The sequence below is a fragment of the Dioscorea cayenensis genome, chromosome 5 (genome assembly GCF_009730915.1).
Source record: "Dioscorea cayenensis subsp. rotundata cultivar TDr96_F1 chromosome 5, TDr96_F1_v2_PseudoChromosome.rev07_lg8_w22 25.fasta, whole genome shotgun sequence".
NCBI lineage: Eukaryota > Viridiplantae > Streptophyta > Magnoliopsida > Dioscoreales > Dioscoreaceae > Dioscorea > Dioscorea cayenensis.
This window is the reverse complement of record NC_052475.1, coordinates 23151026-23166603: the sequence shown is the minus strand read 5'-3', so window position 1 is coordinate 23166603 and position 15578 is coordinate 23151026. Positions and strand designations below refer to the sequence as shown.

The window sequence follows — 15578 nt, the reverse complement described above, 5'->3', positions numbered from 1 at the left end:
ATTTGCAATGTCAGAATGTACAAAGTGGTATATTAAGAAAACATTGGTAAAGACATGATTTTACATATGATTAATTGAACATCAAACTAAAGTGTATTTTTAGAATCTGTAGCTTAATTAACATTAGCAATGAAATGCACACATTTTATGAGCATCATATATAACTACAGTCTATGCATAAGTTTGTCACATAAAATCTCAGGTCTCTGAACTTTTCAAATTTCATGTTTGTGTTCTTTAACTTGATCCTTTTATATGCAGGTGTAGATAGATAGCGATGTGTTCTTTATAATGCTTTTGATAAACACTTGGAACTTAGAAGCTTCATTTATTCCTTGATGTTTCACAGAATTCATATCATATTCCTGCACTTCAAATGTAATAACAACCATTCATGAGATTGTTGATGACATTGTAATGCCTCAATTGTTGTTTTCAGCCAAATTTTCTTCAAGTCTTTTGGATTAAATCAAAATTTTCAGATAAATATAACATATGCGCACATATGATATGAAAATCTTGTATCAAATGTTTATTAATACACTAGCTATCATGTCATTGAATCATATGTTATTAAATCCAAAATTTCGGCAATGCATTACTTTTTAACCACTAATAAAATGAACATTTGAAAGAAGAACAGTGAACTTGTACTATGAATCATTACAAAAATATTTGCTTGTTTTGAACTAAAAAATCACTGCAGCTTTAAAGAAAACGAATGAATGAATGAATGCATCTGACCAAGATGAAGATGCGTTTGCATTTCCTCATGGGTGTCAGTTTCCTCAATGTGTGCGTGTGCATCCAACTGGTTAAACCCCTAACCCTAAAACATGTACATAATGTACGACAGAGAATATAGATTGAAAACCCTTTTTTAAGAAGTCCAATTAACAAGTGAAAAAATAGTACTTAAACTGAAAGATGCTTAATAAATAATGCAAAGTTAAACATTGTTTAACAAGCATCAACTTGACACCAAATGAGGTTAAGGTTGGAATGCTTTTCTTGGAAATAGATCCACACGTGAGGAGGAAAACATCTGGAATCTTTCAAGTTCCAAGGTGACATGAAAACCCTAACCCTAAGAGGGAACCATATGATTAAACCTCTCTCAAGAGTTGCCAATTTTTTTTTTCTTAAATGTTCTTGATGGAGGTTTGCTTTCTTTAAGACTTAGTTTGGTGTGCTTGCCTAACAAAGGGAGGACCCTGTTGCTAAGTGAAGCCATTGCCATTGCCATAAGCTTAATACTCCATCTTCCAAGAAGGTGAAGATCTAAAAGTTTTATAAGTATGGTCACAATTCAAGGGGGTCGTATTATATTCATGGACTCTGTTGTTCATCCACGCGTCAGAACCCTAGTTGCTCAGGATTGTGCTTCAAAACTTTATTATATTAGTCTCAATATTACTGTTTAAATTTTAATTTATTTTTTTTTCTGTTTGCTTTGTTATTAGTGGATTAATTAATCATGTAAGTTGTTATTGCTACGTCTAATCTGCTTAACAACTTGTTTTTTATATAGAGATAATTTCCTTGAGTACTACAAGCACCACGGCACCACGTTGTTAAAGTGTGTGTTGTTGTAAATAAACCACGTTCAACGTTTTTTTATTTAATAGAGTGAACAAGGATTTACCCACATATGTAATTAATATTTTAATATATTCAAATTTTTCTTTTTAGTAGAAATATGAATATTTTACGAAAAAAATCTAATATCAACGGATAAATTAATAGTTCATCTATAGTAAAAAAAATTTATAAAAGTTTATATTAAAACACCAGTATTTATATAGCATTAGGATTCACTAAAATGATTACACTACGTAGGATTTTATCCTTTCAAATCATAAGTTGCCACATTAGAATTTAATTTAATTTTTTTAAAAAAAATTAATTTTTTTTATTATCTAAACCGGTAAATGCTAAACCGAAAACCCCCTTTGGAAACCCTAAATTGTAAACCCCAAGAGTTTAGGGCTTTGGCTATATAATTTTGGGTATAGTTTTAATATTATATGGGTATATAATTTTAGGGTTTTAGGTAGAGTTTACAATTTTAAAAATTTAAAGATTTTATACGATTTGAATTTAAAACTTATAAAAAAAATAATGATATAGATGCCAACTTGTCATCCATGTTATTTAAAAATCCTATTTAGTCTGATGTGGACCATGTGGTGATTTATAATTGTTAGAGAATATAATCTGACATGGTGTTATCATTTCATATAATCCTGCCTCTGTTTATATATTTTGTGTAAAAAAAAAATCATGATTTTCGTAATATACCACAAGGATCAACCAATATCTTTTAAAAGCTTCTTTTTGATTTTTCAGCAATAATATATATATATATACACACACATGTGGAGCACAAAAGGACAGGTTTTTTTCTATTTTTTTTATTTTTTGGATTTTTTTTGTATGCACAGTCATCACTGACTCATGCTTCTTATTTTTGAGATGCTATAAATAATATGTTAATGAATTGTTAAATTTTAAATAAAATATAATAACTTTAACCCAAGCCGCGCTTAAGGCGAAACATGAAAGCATAGTTATCAAACCCGGACCGGTCCAGCGGTAAACCAGTTAACTTGGTGACCCGGTGCTTCAATCGGTCGGGTCTTTAATTAGACTGGGTATACAATCAACCCGTTCTGACCCGTCTTGACCCGCTTTGACCCGGTGGTTAAACCGGTTGACCCGGCGGTCAGATCGATTGGCCCGGCGATCAGACCAGTTGACCCATTAGTCAGACCGATTGACCCAGTTTGATTTGTAATTTCAACTTTAAACTTTAGTTATATATTGGATTGAGTTCGGTTAAATACTTTGATGATGAATTTAAACTTTTATTGTAAATTAGTTGATGCTTGAACTTTGGCGTATTGTTATGTGTTGGTATTATGTGAATTGTTATGTGTTGGTATTATGTGAAGTTTGAGCTTTTTTTCCCCTTTTCTACTGCTTCCAGATCAAAGATTAACAATTGTTTTGCATTTTTTCCATCAAATTATTTATCTGATAACTAATAATTCATGGATATTATTATGATATGACATTATATAATTTAAAAACTAATTTATAATTTTAAAATAATATTTTAAAATATTTTTATTAACCCAGGATTGACCCAAATAACCCGATGGTTGAACCAACTGACCTGTAACCCAGAACCTTGACCGGGCCAATGCCCGAGCCAGGTCTGATAACTATGCATGAAAGTGGATCTTTGTTTGGAATTGATTGCACTTCCATATTGATCATGTAAGAAAAAAATTTAACAACACTCTTTGGTTCCATGGATTTTTAGTGTTTCTGGCTTTTTTTTTCCTATCACTTCATTCAAAAACTACAGTAAGTAAATATTAACAGGCAACACTTTGGTTTCTCAATCTCTAAGCATATCAAACCAGAGAAGAATTCAATTGCTAGAGCAAAGCAACAATTCAGAAAACCAGGACGAACTTGGAGGGATTATGGTGACAAACAAAGCTAGTCTATACACTGAACACCAAAACTTAAGCAGGATTTTTACATCAGTGAATACCTCAAGACACTGCAGTTTGTTGCTTCATTTTCATTGTCATTTTAACTCGAGAATGCTTTCCCTTCAACCTTGCTTCAAGTAACTTGGCCTTCAGGCCGTTCTTTTTCACACCAGGCAGTAACTCTGATGAGCATTGAGATATTTCAAGCTCCGGAGATGCATGTCGATGATCCCATTGCTTTACAGGACTAAATGCAGTGTGGACATCTGCTCCAGCATCACCAACACCAACTGGAACAAAATGACCCCTCCAGGAGATATGGTTTCTGGACTCTTCAGCATGATCATCATAAGGGTGAACCTTGCAGCCATCTGAACACTCTGATGAGTTCTTCATGGAGTTATCGATGGTTTTGTCATGTAAACCAGCTTCTTTTAGATGATATTTCTCAAAGTTCTCAGACATTACGAGTTCAATCTGATTAGCTCCTGCTCCAGTTTCAGGAGCAGTATATGAACGCCTGCTTTTGAGGAGCTTTTTTTCTCTGAGTTGCATCTTATTTACATTCCGTGACTTTGTATCCTTTTGCCACAATGATTCACAGATGTCTGCAATCTCGCTACGATGATTAGACTGGTCATGCTTTGCACTATCGTTCATGTTCATATTGAGCTCAAAGCAGTGCAAGTCACTGGATGTGGAACCATCATCAGCAACAGCAACTTGAGGTGCACTGACACTCTTGTTCAAGCAGACCGACTCAAGGGAACGGCGCCTCAAATTACTCTCCTTTCTTCCATCTTTCGGATGAGCAATTGCATTGTTGGCTAGTCTAGCTCGAAAGAAGTTTTTAATTTCACCTCTTAATCTGTCAGTTATACTTCCCTTTTCATTCATATCTCCATTTTCTTGAGCCATCTGCAATCGCTCATCCAACCATGCCTCTGACATATGAAGTACCAACCGATCAAATTTATGGTCAGAGTCTCCTTTAGCTTTTTGCTTCAATGCTCGCAGCTCCTGTTCGTACTCCCGAATGCCCTTCGCAAATTCATCACAGAGGTTCTCTAGAAGAACATTGGTTTTCCTCTGGCGATCTAAATCTTCTACAGATTCTGCAAATGCTAATTTCACTTGAGACAACTCCTTGCCTAACTTCCGATGTAGACTCTCGGAACGTCGCCTTAGCCTCTTCTCATCTTCAAGTTCATTACTTATTGATTGCATCATATCTTTAAGCCGGTCTTGTTCCTTATTTTTTCTAAATAGCTTGTTCTCTGCAACTTGCTTCACCATATCATCCATTTCATTACGATACACTTGCTGGTCTTGCATTAGCTCCTGTATCCGTCTCCGAGCATGTTGCAACTCTAATTTTAATTCTTTCACCAATGATACATTGGATTCATGTTGTTCTTCCCGTCTCCAAATCCAATTCAATACCTTCAGTAATTCCGTCGATGTTTTCAGGCTATATCCTGAGTCCTGAAGCCTTCCCTTGAAATCCAAAGAACTGCCAGGGCTCAAAGGCTGACTGAAAGGCGTCACCTGTAGGATGCAATATTTCATAAATTTAGCCATTTCATTCTTATCTATTCCACTCACAAAATCGACAATCAGAGCTGCCATTTAAGTTCAAAAGACTCACCACCTCCATTGAGCTACAACTTGCAGGAGATCCAGATTGCATTGCTCGAATACTTTCAATTAACTTATGGTGTTCAATAGATGCATTTGAAGCATGCCTCCTTGGACTACCAGCACTTCGACGCTGATAAAATGAAATAAGAATGATTAATTCCATATGTGAAAACTAATAATACTAATTTGACTTCAAGTCTGTAAATTGACTGTGAAGAACATAAAGATGGCAGCCAATTAACAATACAAAGAAGGTGACTGACGCAGAGAGTATCAATCAAGTATAAGTGTTGCTCAAACAAAAATCAAAACAAAATTAAGTTGTTTGCCGCATCAGAAATCTCTCTTGGAACAAATAGGAGGCAGTTTAAAGATGGCAAGTAGGAAATAAAGAAAAACAGCATTAACCAGGGATGCAAGAGTTTCTTGGTTGAACTAACAACAGTGTGTTTGAAATAGAGAATAATTGGTTCTACAAGTTAACATTGCTATTCCAAAGCAAAAAATGCCAAAAATAAAAGAAAAGCCACATAATGGAAGTCGAGAAATCAGGGGGTTGTTTATCATCAAGACAGAATAAAATGATCAAAGATCATTCTCATTAAGCCTCAAAGATCATTCTCATTAAGCCTTACAGTCACTCAGGAAATGTGATATTTACACTTCAAGTCTCTTGAAATCATAGAGGGATTGCTAACTAGTAATGCTCTAGCTCAGCTTCCACCTATGGTATGTAGAGAATGATCTAAAAACTTATACATTCACATCTTGATTAATAGCCTGATGCTTAAATTAAGATAAACAAACGATGTCAGATTTAAGACTCCACATGCAGCTCTACTGACTCAGCATGAATCACTGGAAGTTTCAGATATTTCTTTAAAAATGAGTTTAGTTTTAATCTCCACTGTAATCAGTTCAATTGCAAATTCTCTCCATCTTTTGTTTATCAGATAAATCAATTGTTCAGCACATGGTTTGTTGTTTTAGCAAATTGAGAAAGTAATCAAACAACTAGCTGGCAAAACAAGCAACTATCAATCACACTCCTTATCCACTACAAACTCTGTACTTCCTCAACAGCTGCCATCAAATGCATCCAATTGAAAAGAATTTAACCCCTATCATTCAAACCTTTCAAATCTAAAACACAATCAATTAATATGAAGAATATGCATGTATTATTTATTCTCCCAATGGTGAAACATCTGATATCACTTTGCCATCTGATTCTTCTCCACAATCCACCTCTTTCATGGGGGAAATCCTTTCCTAGATATTAACCCATTCTTTCCCAACTCAGCAAAGTAACATGACAATTGATGCACAACCACCGAATGGAACTCATTAAAAGCCAAGAAACACAGTAATTTTAAAAAAAAAAAATAAACAACTGTGAACACAAAAGCCAAAGAGAAAGAAAGAGGAAAATCACTATACTGACTGCAGGCAGATCAGGAACATCATCAACAAGCTCCATATCCTTCCTCCTAGAAGCCTTGCCACCTCTCCTGCTCATCAATGGTGATTCTGACAAGCCCTGCATCTCCCAGAGGTTGGCTCCAAGCTTCCTAGCAGACAAAGCAGCAGCAGTAGCAAAGGAAGGACCAGGCTCCAACTTCCAGTTGGGCACTGGAGTGCATGGGCCACCTTTCCAACCAAGAGTCAGTCTCTTCCTCAACTTCACCCCAAGGAACTCCTGCTTTTCATCACCTCCACCACCAGCACACTCATTATCTACTGCTGCTCCCCCTTTTTCTCCTCCCATCAACCAAACTCTCACTTTTCCTTTATGGCACACACCAAGGAGGCAAAGGACTAGTTCTTCTTTACTTTTCTTCTATGTATGGACTGCGCGCATGTGTAGTTCTCACTGTTCATTGAAGGGACTTGTGGACTTCTTTGCTCATGGCAATTGGCAAGATGTGATGGGATATGGGTCAGTACAACTGTGGAGCTGTGCTTGTACATTTGTGCAAGCTTTGCTAAATCCAATTCTTGGCCTTTTTTTCATAAATGCCCCTATGAATTAGGAAACTCTTGAACTATATTTTGTTTTCTTTGAAATTTATCCTGCTTTCATTTGTCTACATCAGAGTCATTTTGTTTTTATTCATCTCATCAAGGCCCATACTAACTCATGTTATTTCCTCTTTTTTGTTTTATTTACACCTCTTTCTTTCACACTCTCCTGTAAATTCTCAAAACTATATATATATATATATATTTTTTTAACAATACAGGCAAGCCATCACATATAACAATCCTATTTACACTCAATCATGCATTAAATGTGTGGTCAACTTTTGAATTCTAAAGATTATATTGAATGCATATATATATATATATATAAGTATTGAAAAATGAATTGCGAGAAACAGATTATGACAAGGATAACTGCTTTTGTATGTATGAGAAATGAATTTATGTCCAACATGTCACATGCAGTGGCTTGACAATGGCTTTTAATGTGGCTCAATTTTTGGTCAAAAAAAGAAGATACAGTAGCATGGAATTAACTTCCAGTGTCTGCTGTAGACTCCCAACGATCGCTTAACATGCACAAGTTTTAGTCAACAGTATATGCATGAACAAATTAATTTTCAGTATATTGCTCCCATTCTTTCATTCATTTGCCAGTTACTACAATTCAGAAGGAAAAAATAAAAAAGTTAAACTTAGCAGCGGTAATTCACTCAAAGAACAGACAAAGTGGATACTGTCAGTAATCTGTCAATCAGCAGGAGCAGAAACAAGATCCACTGAACAGAAACAGACAAAGCATTCATCCACAGAGAGGTGTCATCATCTAAAATCAGAGTGAAGAGTACTAAAACTCTGTATAAAGAGAAAGACCTAAAAGCTTAATCAAAAGAAGGAAAATTCATCAGAAAACCAGAGCCTGTTACAACATGTGAGTTTTTCACCATCAAAGGCAGTACAGCACAGCACCAACTCACAAACTACAGCCTAGTGATGAGAGAGTTGGGTGCAGACTGCTGATAAGAGTTGGGTGCAGTTGTCACCATCCTCGGCGATGGCAATGACAAGGGATGCAGTACAACTCTCAGGAACTTCTTTTTCTTTTCCTTCTGTTTTGGCTGGTTGCAAGGAAAGGATCTCCACCTTCAAATCCAGGAGTACTATTCTCTGTATCTCATTCATCAAAAGTTGATACAAGGGCCTCTTTCCAGCTCCTACCACTGTATTTAGACATATAGAGAGGTTTCTGTTTCCTGCATTCATCTACTGGTACTCTTCTGGATGCTTTGTAAGCTGAGAGATTCACTGAAATGAAGATGTTGCAGAGCATTGGATGTTCATAAATGCAACAGTAATGAATATATTGCATCACAAAAAAAAAAATGACAAAATGAATGATAGTTTGTATAGAATGATACCAAACAGATGGAAAATGAGAAGAATTTAAGCAACAGCTTCAATTCTGGGTTCAAAGCAGAAGCCTGTGAACAATTGAAGAGGGAACCTTTTAGGCACAGGGCATTTCACAGACCACCTCCATTGCTTCTGAGACATATCATAAACAAGAAGAGCTGGAGCTCCATAGCTCTGTATGTATATCAGGTCTTCCATTCCACAGCTAGCAAAGACATCATCCAATTCTCCAAATCCTTGGAAGAACTTATGAGGCATTCTAGCAACTTCCCGCCATTCCTTCTTACAAAGTTCCCAAATGCCAATTCCTTTGATGATATCTGGTCTGTCTTGTTTCCCAATTCCCCCCACCATCACAAGCTTGTCCTTAAGGTTCATAAGCCGGCCACAAGTAAGCGAACAAGGCACCGGTATCACCATACTTAAAAGAGAACTACAATGAGTTCTCGCTGAGAAATCATGTGCAATAAGGCCGTGGCGCCGCTCGCTAGCTCCCACAATGCCGGTGGCGTATATCAAGCAATAAAATACACCATTACAAATTACACTCTCATCACCTCCTCTCCATCCCATCAAAACTTCCCTGATGGAAGTCACCCATGAACAATTCTCTGATTCATAGATGTCAATTGAGAAATCCCACTGTAAATAATCACCAGGGATCTGTTTTGATTTCGCCACTGCAAGAGTATAACTGTTGGATTTCCGGTTCACTGACATCGCGATCGCACTATAATCAGGATTATGAGCAGCAGGAGGTCCTTGGAGAATCCTGCAACCCTTCACAAGAGGGTTAAATATACAAATCTCGCAGCTCTTCTCATTCTCCATAAAAGATACTAATCCACCTGAAGCTGAACTGATCCAATTGCTCTTAACATGACAAGGAAGAGTAATGCTATACCATTTCCGGAGACTTGGATCATAGGCATGCCCATCAATGGAGTCACTGCTAGTAAACATGAAATACCAAGGCTTCTGAGGCAACATGCTAGTCCAAGAAGAGATTGAATGAACAACTCTATACCATCTCCAGCAAACAGAAGCCAATCTAACTACACAGGCAATGGGCATAAAGGAGAAGACTTTCTCTAATATATCATCAGGAATAATGGCTTCCAAAGAAACCAATGTCTCCTCATTGTTTCTGGCATTGATTTCAGTAAAAGACTCATCCTCTGTAGGTTGATTGAATTGGAAGCTAACAGTATGGGATTCCCATGATGTCTCCCCCTCCATCAGGGAAGTCGTGCACCTCACCAAAGCTAACACAACTCTGAAAATTATACTCAAACATATCAGATTGACAGAAATAACTTGAACACAAATAAGGATTATAAAAGGAATGCAATTGAAGATGTATACCAAAAGACATCATAGCATTGTTCAACAGCTTCATTGACATAAACGAAAACACACAATGTGAATATATGTATAATAAAAAAGAAGACAAAAACATAGTAAGGAAGCAATGGCAGGACATCACACTCTCCCTTTGACTAATTCAGCCAGATCATTAATTCAAGAACAATCATGAGCAAAAGATCAAACTCCACGGCGAAAACGACCACACAAATGGACTATAAACAAGCAACGTGCCATAATCATGGAACATTAAAATGCTACTCTGTTTGCCATGTCAACCCAGACAATGAAACAGAACAAGATGAAAACCCAAAAAATACACATCTTTCACTCACCTCTGCTGCAAAACTAAGAAAGATCCTTCCTTTCCTTATGAATCAATCTAAAGATTCAAACTTTATAGCAGAAATAGAAGTCAGAGGAGGAGAAGAAGGCGTTCCAGCCAGTTCCTTGTAAATCAAACTGGATTTTGGCTCTGAGCAACGACCACAAAACGCAGTTTCCTCTCAAGCCTGGTGTTTGCGCTTTTATAGGGAACTTTTAGAGAGAGAGAGAGAGAGAGCACCTTAGACTCGCTTGGCTTCATTGTGAGGAATCATAGTAGCCCTGCTCACCAGCCATTTCTTTGAGCTTTCTTGGGGGCCACACTCCGTTTAAGCTTCTTTTTTTTTCTATGCTCTGTTTCTCTGTCTGGGAAGTTTAGAGTTTGGACCCTCCGTTGAAGAATCCGAAAGTCCTTAACTTTGGCACGGATTGGCCCCAAAGATCAAGACTTAATTGGAGTCACACTAGAATCTATACCCAATTGCCAATTGATGTATGTCCTTAATCAAGAGTTGCAAGATGAGCACATTTCATATTCTCCTTCCCCTCAAACTCCAAGTGTCAACATCTTCTGCCTATTCATGTCTATATAAATTGTATTTTAGTATATCAAATCATATTTATACCGTATTTATATCTTTAATATATCATTTATATCAACTTTTTTCCTTGCAATAACTATTTATTTTATAAATTAAGTATTTTTTTGAACCCAGGTCGAGAAGATGGGATCAAACTTCAGCTCTCACATGATGAGGTTATAGGTGTTGTGAAATTTAGCTCCTGGCATGTATGGGTCGCTAATACATAGTTTATCCATATTTATTAAAATAATAATAAATAAATCATAATTATATGTATAAAATAAAGAAAATTGTGATGTATTACACCACATATATTTAATATATAAATATTTACGTACTTGAAGGGTAAAGCAATAAATCAACATGGAACTTTAGTAGGAATATAAAAAACATTTGGAATATAAATGGCATTTTTAAAAGAATCACGTTATGTTAGATTCTCTGTTTCTCTGTTTTAAAAATTGTTAATAAATTAGGTCAAATTTGCAATGTCACGGGAAGCATGCTTTTCTTTCTTCATGTTTGAGCTTTGCACATGATGTGGTTAATGGCTTGTAAGGCTTGAGAGACTTTCTTTTGACCTAATTTGTTTGGTAATACACATGTAATGCATGTTCACGAAATTGTTACTTTTGGTATATGATGCATGAAAGCAAGCTTTATATGGCCGGCCAAAAGGGCATATATATATTTTGATTGTAATGTCAACACGATTTTAAGCAATACAAGCAGCAAAACTTATATACAATTTTTTGTTTATTTTTTTTTTAACGATGCAGAAAATTATCATATTATATTTTATGTCTAAGTCACATATTGAGAGTAAGTCAAATTTTTAATTTTTCACATGAGAGTCAAATATTTTACTCTTTAGCCACTGCACCGGTGGCAATTGCATATAATTTTTATTTTAATTTTAGACATATATAAATTATATCAACTAAATTTATATAAAAAAATTATCAATCATTTTTATAAAAAAAGAAATTTATTGATAATCACTCTGCTATATATATCTCCTTCGATATATTCTTATTTTAATTGGCAATATATATATATACATATTTATAATGTAATAAATGAAAACAAAGGAGAGAAATTAAATATGTGAAACATGAGTAATTATTATTATTTTTTTATAAAAACATGAGTAATTAATTGTATAGTGGACAACTAGCACAAAAGCAATAGCGTAATATATATATATATATATATTTATTTATTTATTTATTTATATTAACATAATATTTCAATATTGTTTCTTTTTCTCGCCCTCCCTCCCTCCAGCCAACAACTGTGCAACACATGGCACAGGATATTAAAGGAAGTCAAATTAACAGTATACTTCGGATGCATGATGAACACCTCTCTTTCCACCATTAAAGCTAGCGTGAAACTTTTGTGGCCTTTTATAATCTTAGTCTAAAGTCAGATCCTCAAATAGAGAGAAAAAAAGGCATGCAGTGATACAATTTTCAGTGGCAATACCAGCACTTACCTCACATGTTTAACTTTAATAAACTATGGTTTAATCATTTTTGTAACATGATTTGGTTTATGGGAAACATTATGAATATTGAGAAAGAACATGGAGTGAACAGATGGGAGAGGTTGTGGGTTTCCTGTGAATGGCCTGAAATGTTAACACAGACACGCAAATTAATATACAGCACTTGAAAAAGTTGACAAACAGTGAGATAAAACATAAGCAACAGTTAGTAGCTAGTCTAGTGGGTGGAGAGAACCTTTTTGTTACTTGAAAAAGATGTTGGATGCTATCTAATGTTTTGGTGAAGTTTGATGGTGACTCAATGGGATGGAAGATGTGAAAGGTCATTTGATGTAAGGAACCACTTTTAATAATTATTAATGAGCATATATCTAGATGGTTGGATTTGGATGCATGCGTGGTTGGCATTGGCCAGAATGCATGCAAGTTATATGGAAATGTGATATCAAACATGGTTCATTGTTTCTTTTTCTTGTATAATAACGGAGAGTAAAGAAGAGTTTCACTTATTTATCTATGGTATTCTTTTATTTTTAATTCTCTAGCCTCGATGTTTTTATGTATATAAATAAAAATAATGGACATTAAGCCATTGTTGTCAATTCCTTTTTTTGTTTTTAATTTCATGTTTTGAAAACAAAACTGAGAAAACATGTTTGGCAGTTCGTTTTTGTTTTCAAAAAATTTGGTAACAATTCTCATGTTTCTAAAAAAACAGAAAACAATAATTTTATGTTTTCAATTGTTTTGGAAACATTTTCAAAACTCTTCCTCCCACCATGAAACCCTTCCTCTCCTCTGTTCATTTTTCTCTCTTTCTCTCCTTTAATATATATATTTAAGGCAAACGCCAAAATATTTTTTTAGTTTCAAATGGTGCAATTTTATGATTTATTCATACAATACCAAACTATGTTATTAATTTCATTTAATAATATAAACAAGTAAACTAATATGAAAAATAAAGTTTTATAAAAAAAATTTTAAAAATATGGATTTGAAAAAAAATGATAAAAAAAAACATTATAATAATTTTGTGCTAATCAAACATGTTTTTGTTTACAGATTTTTAAAATACACAACAATTAGTATATCTAAACATGTTTTTGTTTTCAAAAAATTGAAAATAAAAAGAAAACAAAGCAAAAACAAAACAAAAGTAAAACAAAAACAAAAAACAGAAAAACAGAAACGATGCCAAACGACCTAAGTTAATCTTAGACATAAAAAATAAAAAATAATAAAAATTGAGTTAGCAATTGTTTATTGATAAGGAAACTCTCTATCATGTATATATGATATTTTTTTTAAAATAAAAAAATCACGATTGTATTAAGAATTGCAAAGATAAATACAAAGATGTACAGCTTTTGTTTAAAAGAAAAAATATATTAAAATCGAATAAAAATGCATTTATATTGATTGGAATAAATATTTTTGAAGAATTAGATTTAAAGTAAAAGATGGGTTTATTATAAGTGAATAGGAATAGAAAGTGTCAAAAAGAGATGTCTTATGTAAAATATAGTTCGAAATACCTATTTATAGTTTTTACTAGAGCGGATTAAATGGCCAGCTTCCTCATTCTCCATTGAGAACGTACGTGAGACTCCGACTATTGAGCTTGTTATAAATTTCCATTTATCTATGAATTGCTTGCACAATATTAATATATATATATCTTAGATAAAAAAACTACGTACTCTCACCCAGAATCCTAATAAATTTTAGGACCTGTTTGGATAGCCAGAAATTATGTCATAATCCGTACAATATGGCATAATTTAACATTTTCTGAGAATTATGCCATATTGGTTGTTTGGGTACTTATTTTAGAGTATAAAATTATGGCATAATATAGGTATTATAGCATAAAAAAATATTCCACTAAGAGTGGAATATTTTCTCATTGTAAAAAGTCTCTCTTCTTTTCCATCCGACCCACTGACCCATGGAGCCTCACTGACGGTCCCGGCCGACCTCCGGCGACCGGGCCGCGGTCCGACTCGACCTCCGGCGATTGCCACGGCGGTCCGGCCCGATCTTGACGGCCGGCCCTCGATCAGCCGATCTTCGGTGACACACGGCGTCAGCGGTGGTCCGCCGATCTCCCGACAAGCCCGACCAGCCGTGATCCGGCAGACCTCCAGTGACACGCCGGCTGTCCACCGGTGGTCCGGCAGACCTCCGGCGGTCCGGCCGCTTACCGCTAGCCTCCGACGACTGGCCACCAGTGGTTCGGCTGACCTCGGCTATCGGCCACCGATCCACCGACAGTCCATTCGTCAATCGCCTAGTCTCCGTAATTTTTTTGTTTCCCAAACACTCATTCTGTAAGAATAAAATATGCCACAATTTCTGTAATAATCATTTGCACTTCCTACATAATAAAATTATGCCATATTTTTTTATTTTGCAGCCAAACAGGCCCTTAGGGTTTCATCAGTATGGTTTCCTATAAGCAATCTTATATATTAAATAACGAGCTAAAAGAAAGTGTGAAATTTTTTTTACAAAATTAATGACCTGCGAAGAACAAATCATCGCCTATCATCTACATGTTAAACTCTGCATATCTCGCACAACTTAAGAGGAAAATACCAAAACAGGACTTATTAAATTATAATTACGAAGCAAGGAAAGTACATACACTATAATGAATTAATGACTTCCATCATAATTAAGGATCCATTTTTTCAACTAATTCATCATGTAAAGTGTTTTTGGTTCTATATGTATATATATATATATATTCATTGTTATTCATTCAAGTTTTTTTAATCTCCATTTAGGTCTAAAAATAAAAAAATAATTAAAAATTAAAAAATTTATGTCTAAATTGACTTCAGAAAAATTAAATTGTTTATCTTTTCAAATTTTATTACTTATTAATCTATATTTAACTGCATTAAAGAATATGGGTTTGCTCGGATTAACTTTTGAAAAACCCCAAAAGTGATTTTTTATAAGTAAAACTTTTTTAGGTTTTAAAAAAAAGTTATTTATATTGATTTTTCTGTAAAAGTTGAAGCTGATAAAAAAACATAAAAAGTATTTTTTAGGAACTAATCATGTGATTCTTTTGGTAAAAACACTTGTGAGAAGTTGTTTTAAAGTTATAAAAGTATTTATGCATTAACTTATCCAAACACAAAATACAAATAAGCATTTAACTTACTCAGAATCACTTTTTCTAAAAGTCCTACCAAACTTTAAAAACACACACACACTTTTATTGTAAGCCAACCCACA

General features: G+C 34.6%; 2 protein-coding genes across 5 annotated transcripts; both read right to left on the bottom strand.

Annotated features, from left to right (window-relative positions):
• Positions 1–3377: 3377 nt before the first annotated feature.
• Positions 3378–7050, bottom strand: LOC120261899 (uncharacterized protein At5g41620-like). 3 transcript variants are annotated; one of them, XM_039269914.1, is made up of 3 exons: positions 6583–7050; positions 5155–5277; positions 3378–5054 (listed from the first exon to the last, which is right to left on the bottom strand). In XM_039269914.1, the coding sequence occupies exons 1-3, from the start codon at positions 6913–6915 to the stop codon at positions 3567–3569; spliced, it is 1944 nt and encodes a 647-aa protein (XP_039125848.1). In that variant the 5' UTR covers positions 6916–7050; the 3' UTR covers positions 3378–3566. The 3 variants fall into 3 exon arrangements, with proteins under 3 accessions (XP_039125848.1, XP_039125851.1, XP_039125852.1); XM_039269917.1 differs by having other exon boundaries at positions 6592–7048; XM_039269918.1 differs by having other exon boundaries at positions 6588–6754.
• A 681-nt stretch (positions 7051–7731) lies between these two features.
• LOC120260620 (F-box/kelch-repeat protein At3g61590-like) lies at positions 7732–10694 on the bottom strand. Of its 2 annotated transcripts, none has more exons than XM_039268142.1 (3): positions 10244–10694; positions 8549–9819; positions 7732–8435 (listed from the first exon to the last, which is right to left on the bottom strand). In XM_039268142.1, exon 2 carries the CDS (start codon positions 9780–9782, stop codon positions 8574–8576), a length of 1209 nt encoding a protein of 402 aa, XP_039124076.1. In that variant the 5' UTR covers positions 9783–9819; positions 10244–10694; the 3' UTR covers positions 7732–8435; positions 8549–8573. The 2 variants fall into 2 exon arrangements, with proteins under 2 accessions (XP_039124076.1, XP_039124077.1); XM_039268143.1 differs by having other exon boundaries at positions 10474–10694.
• Positions 10695–15578: the final 4884 nt, after the last annotated feature.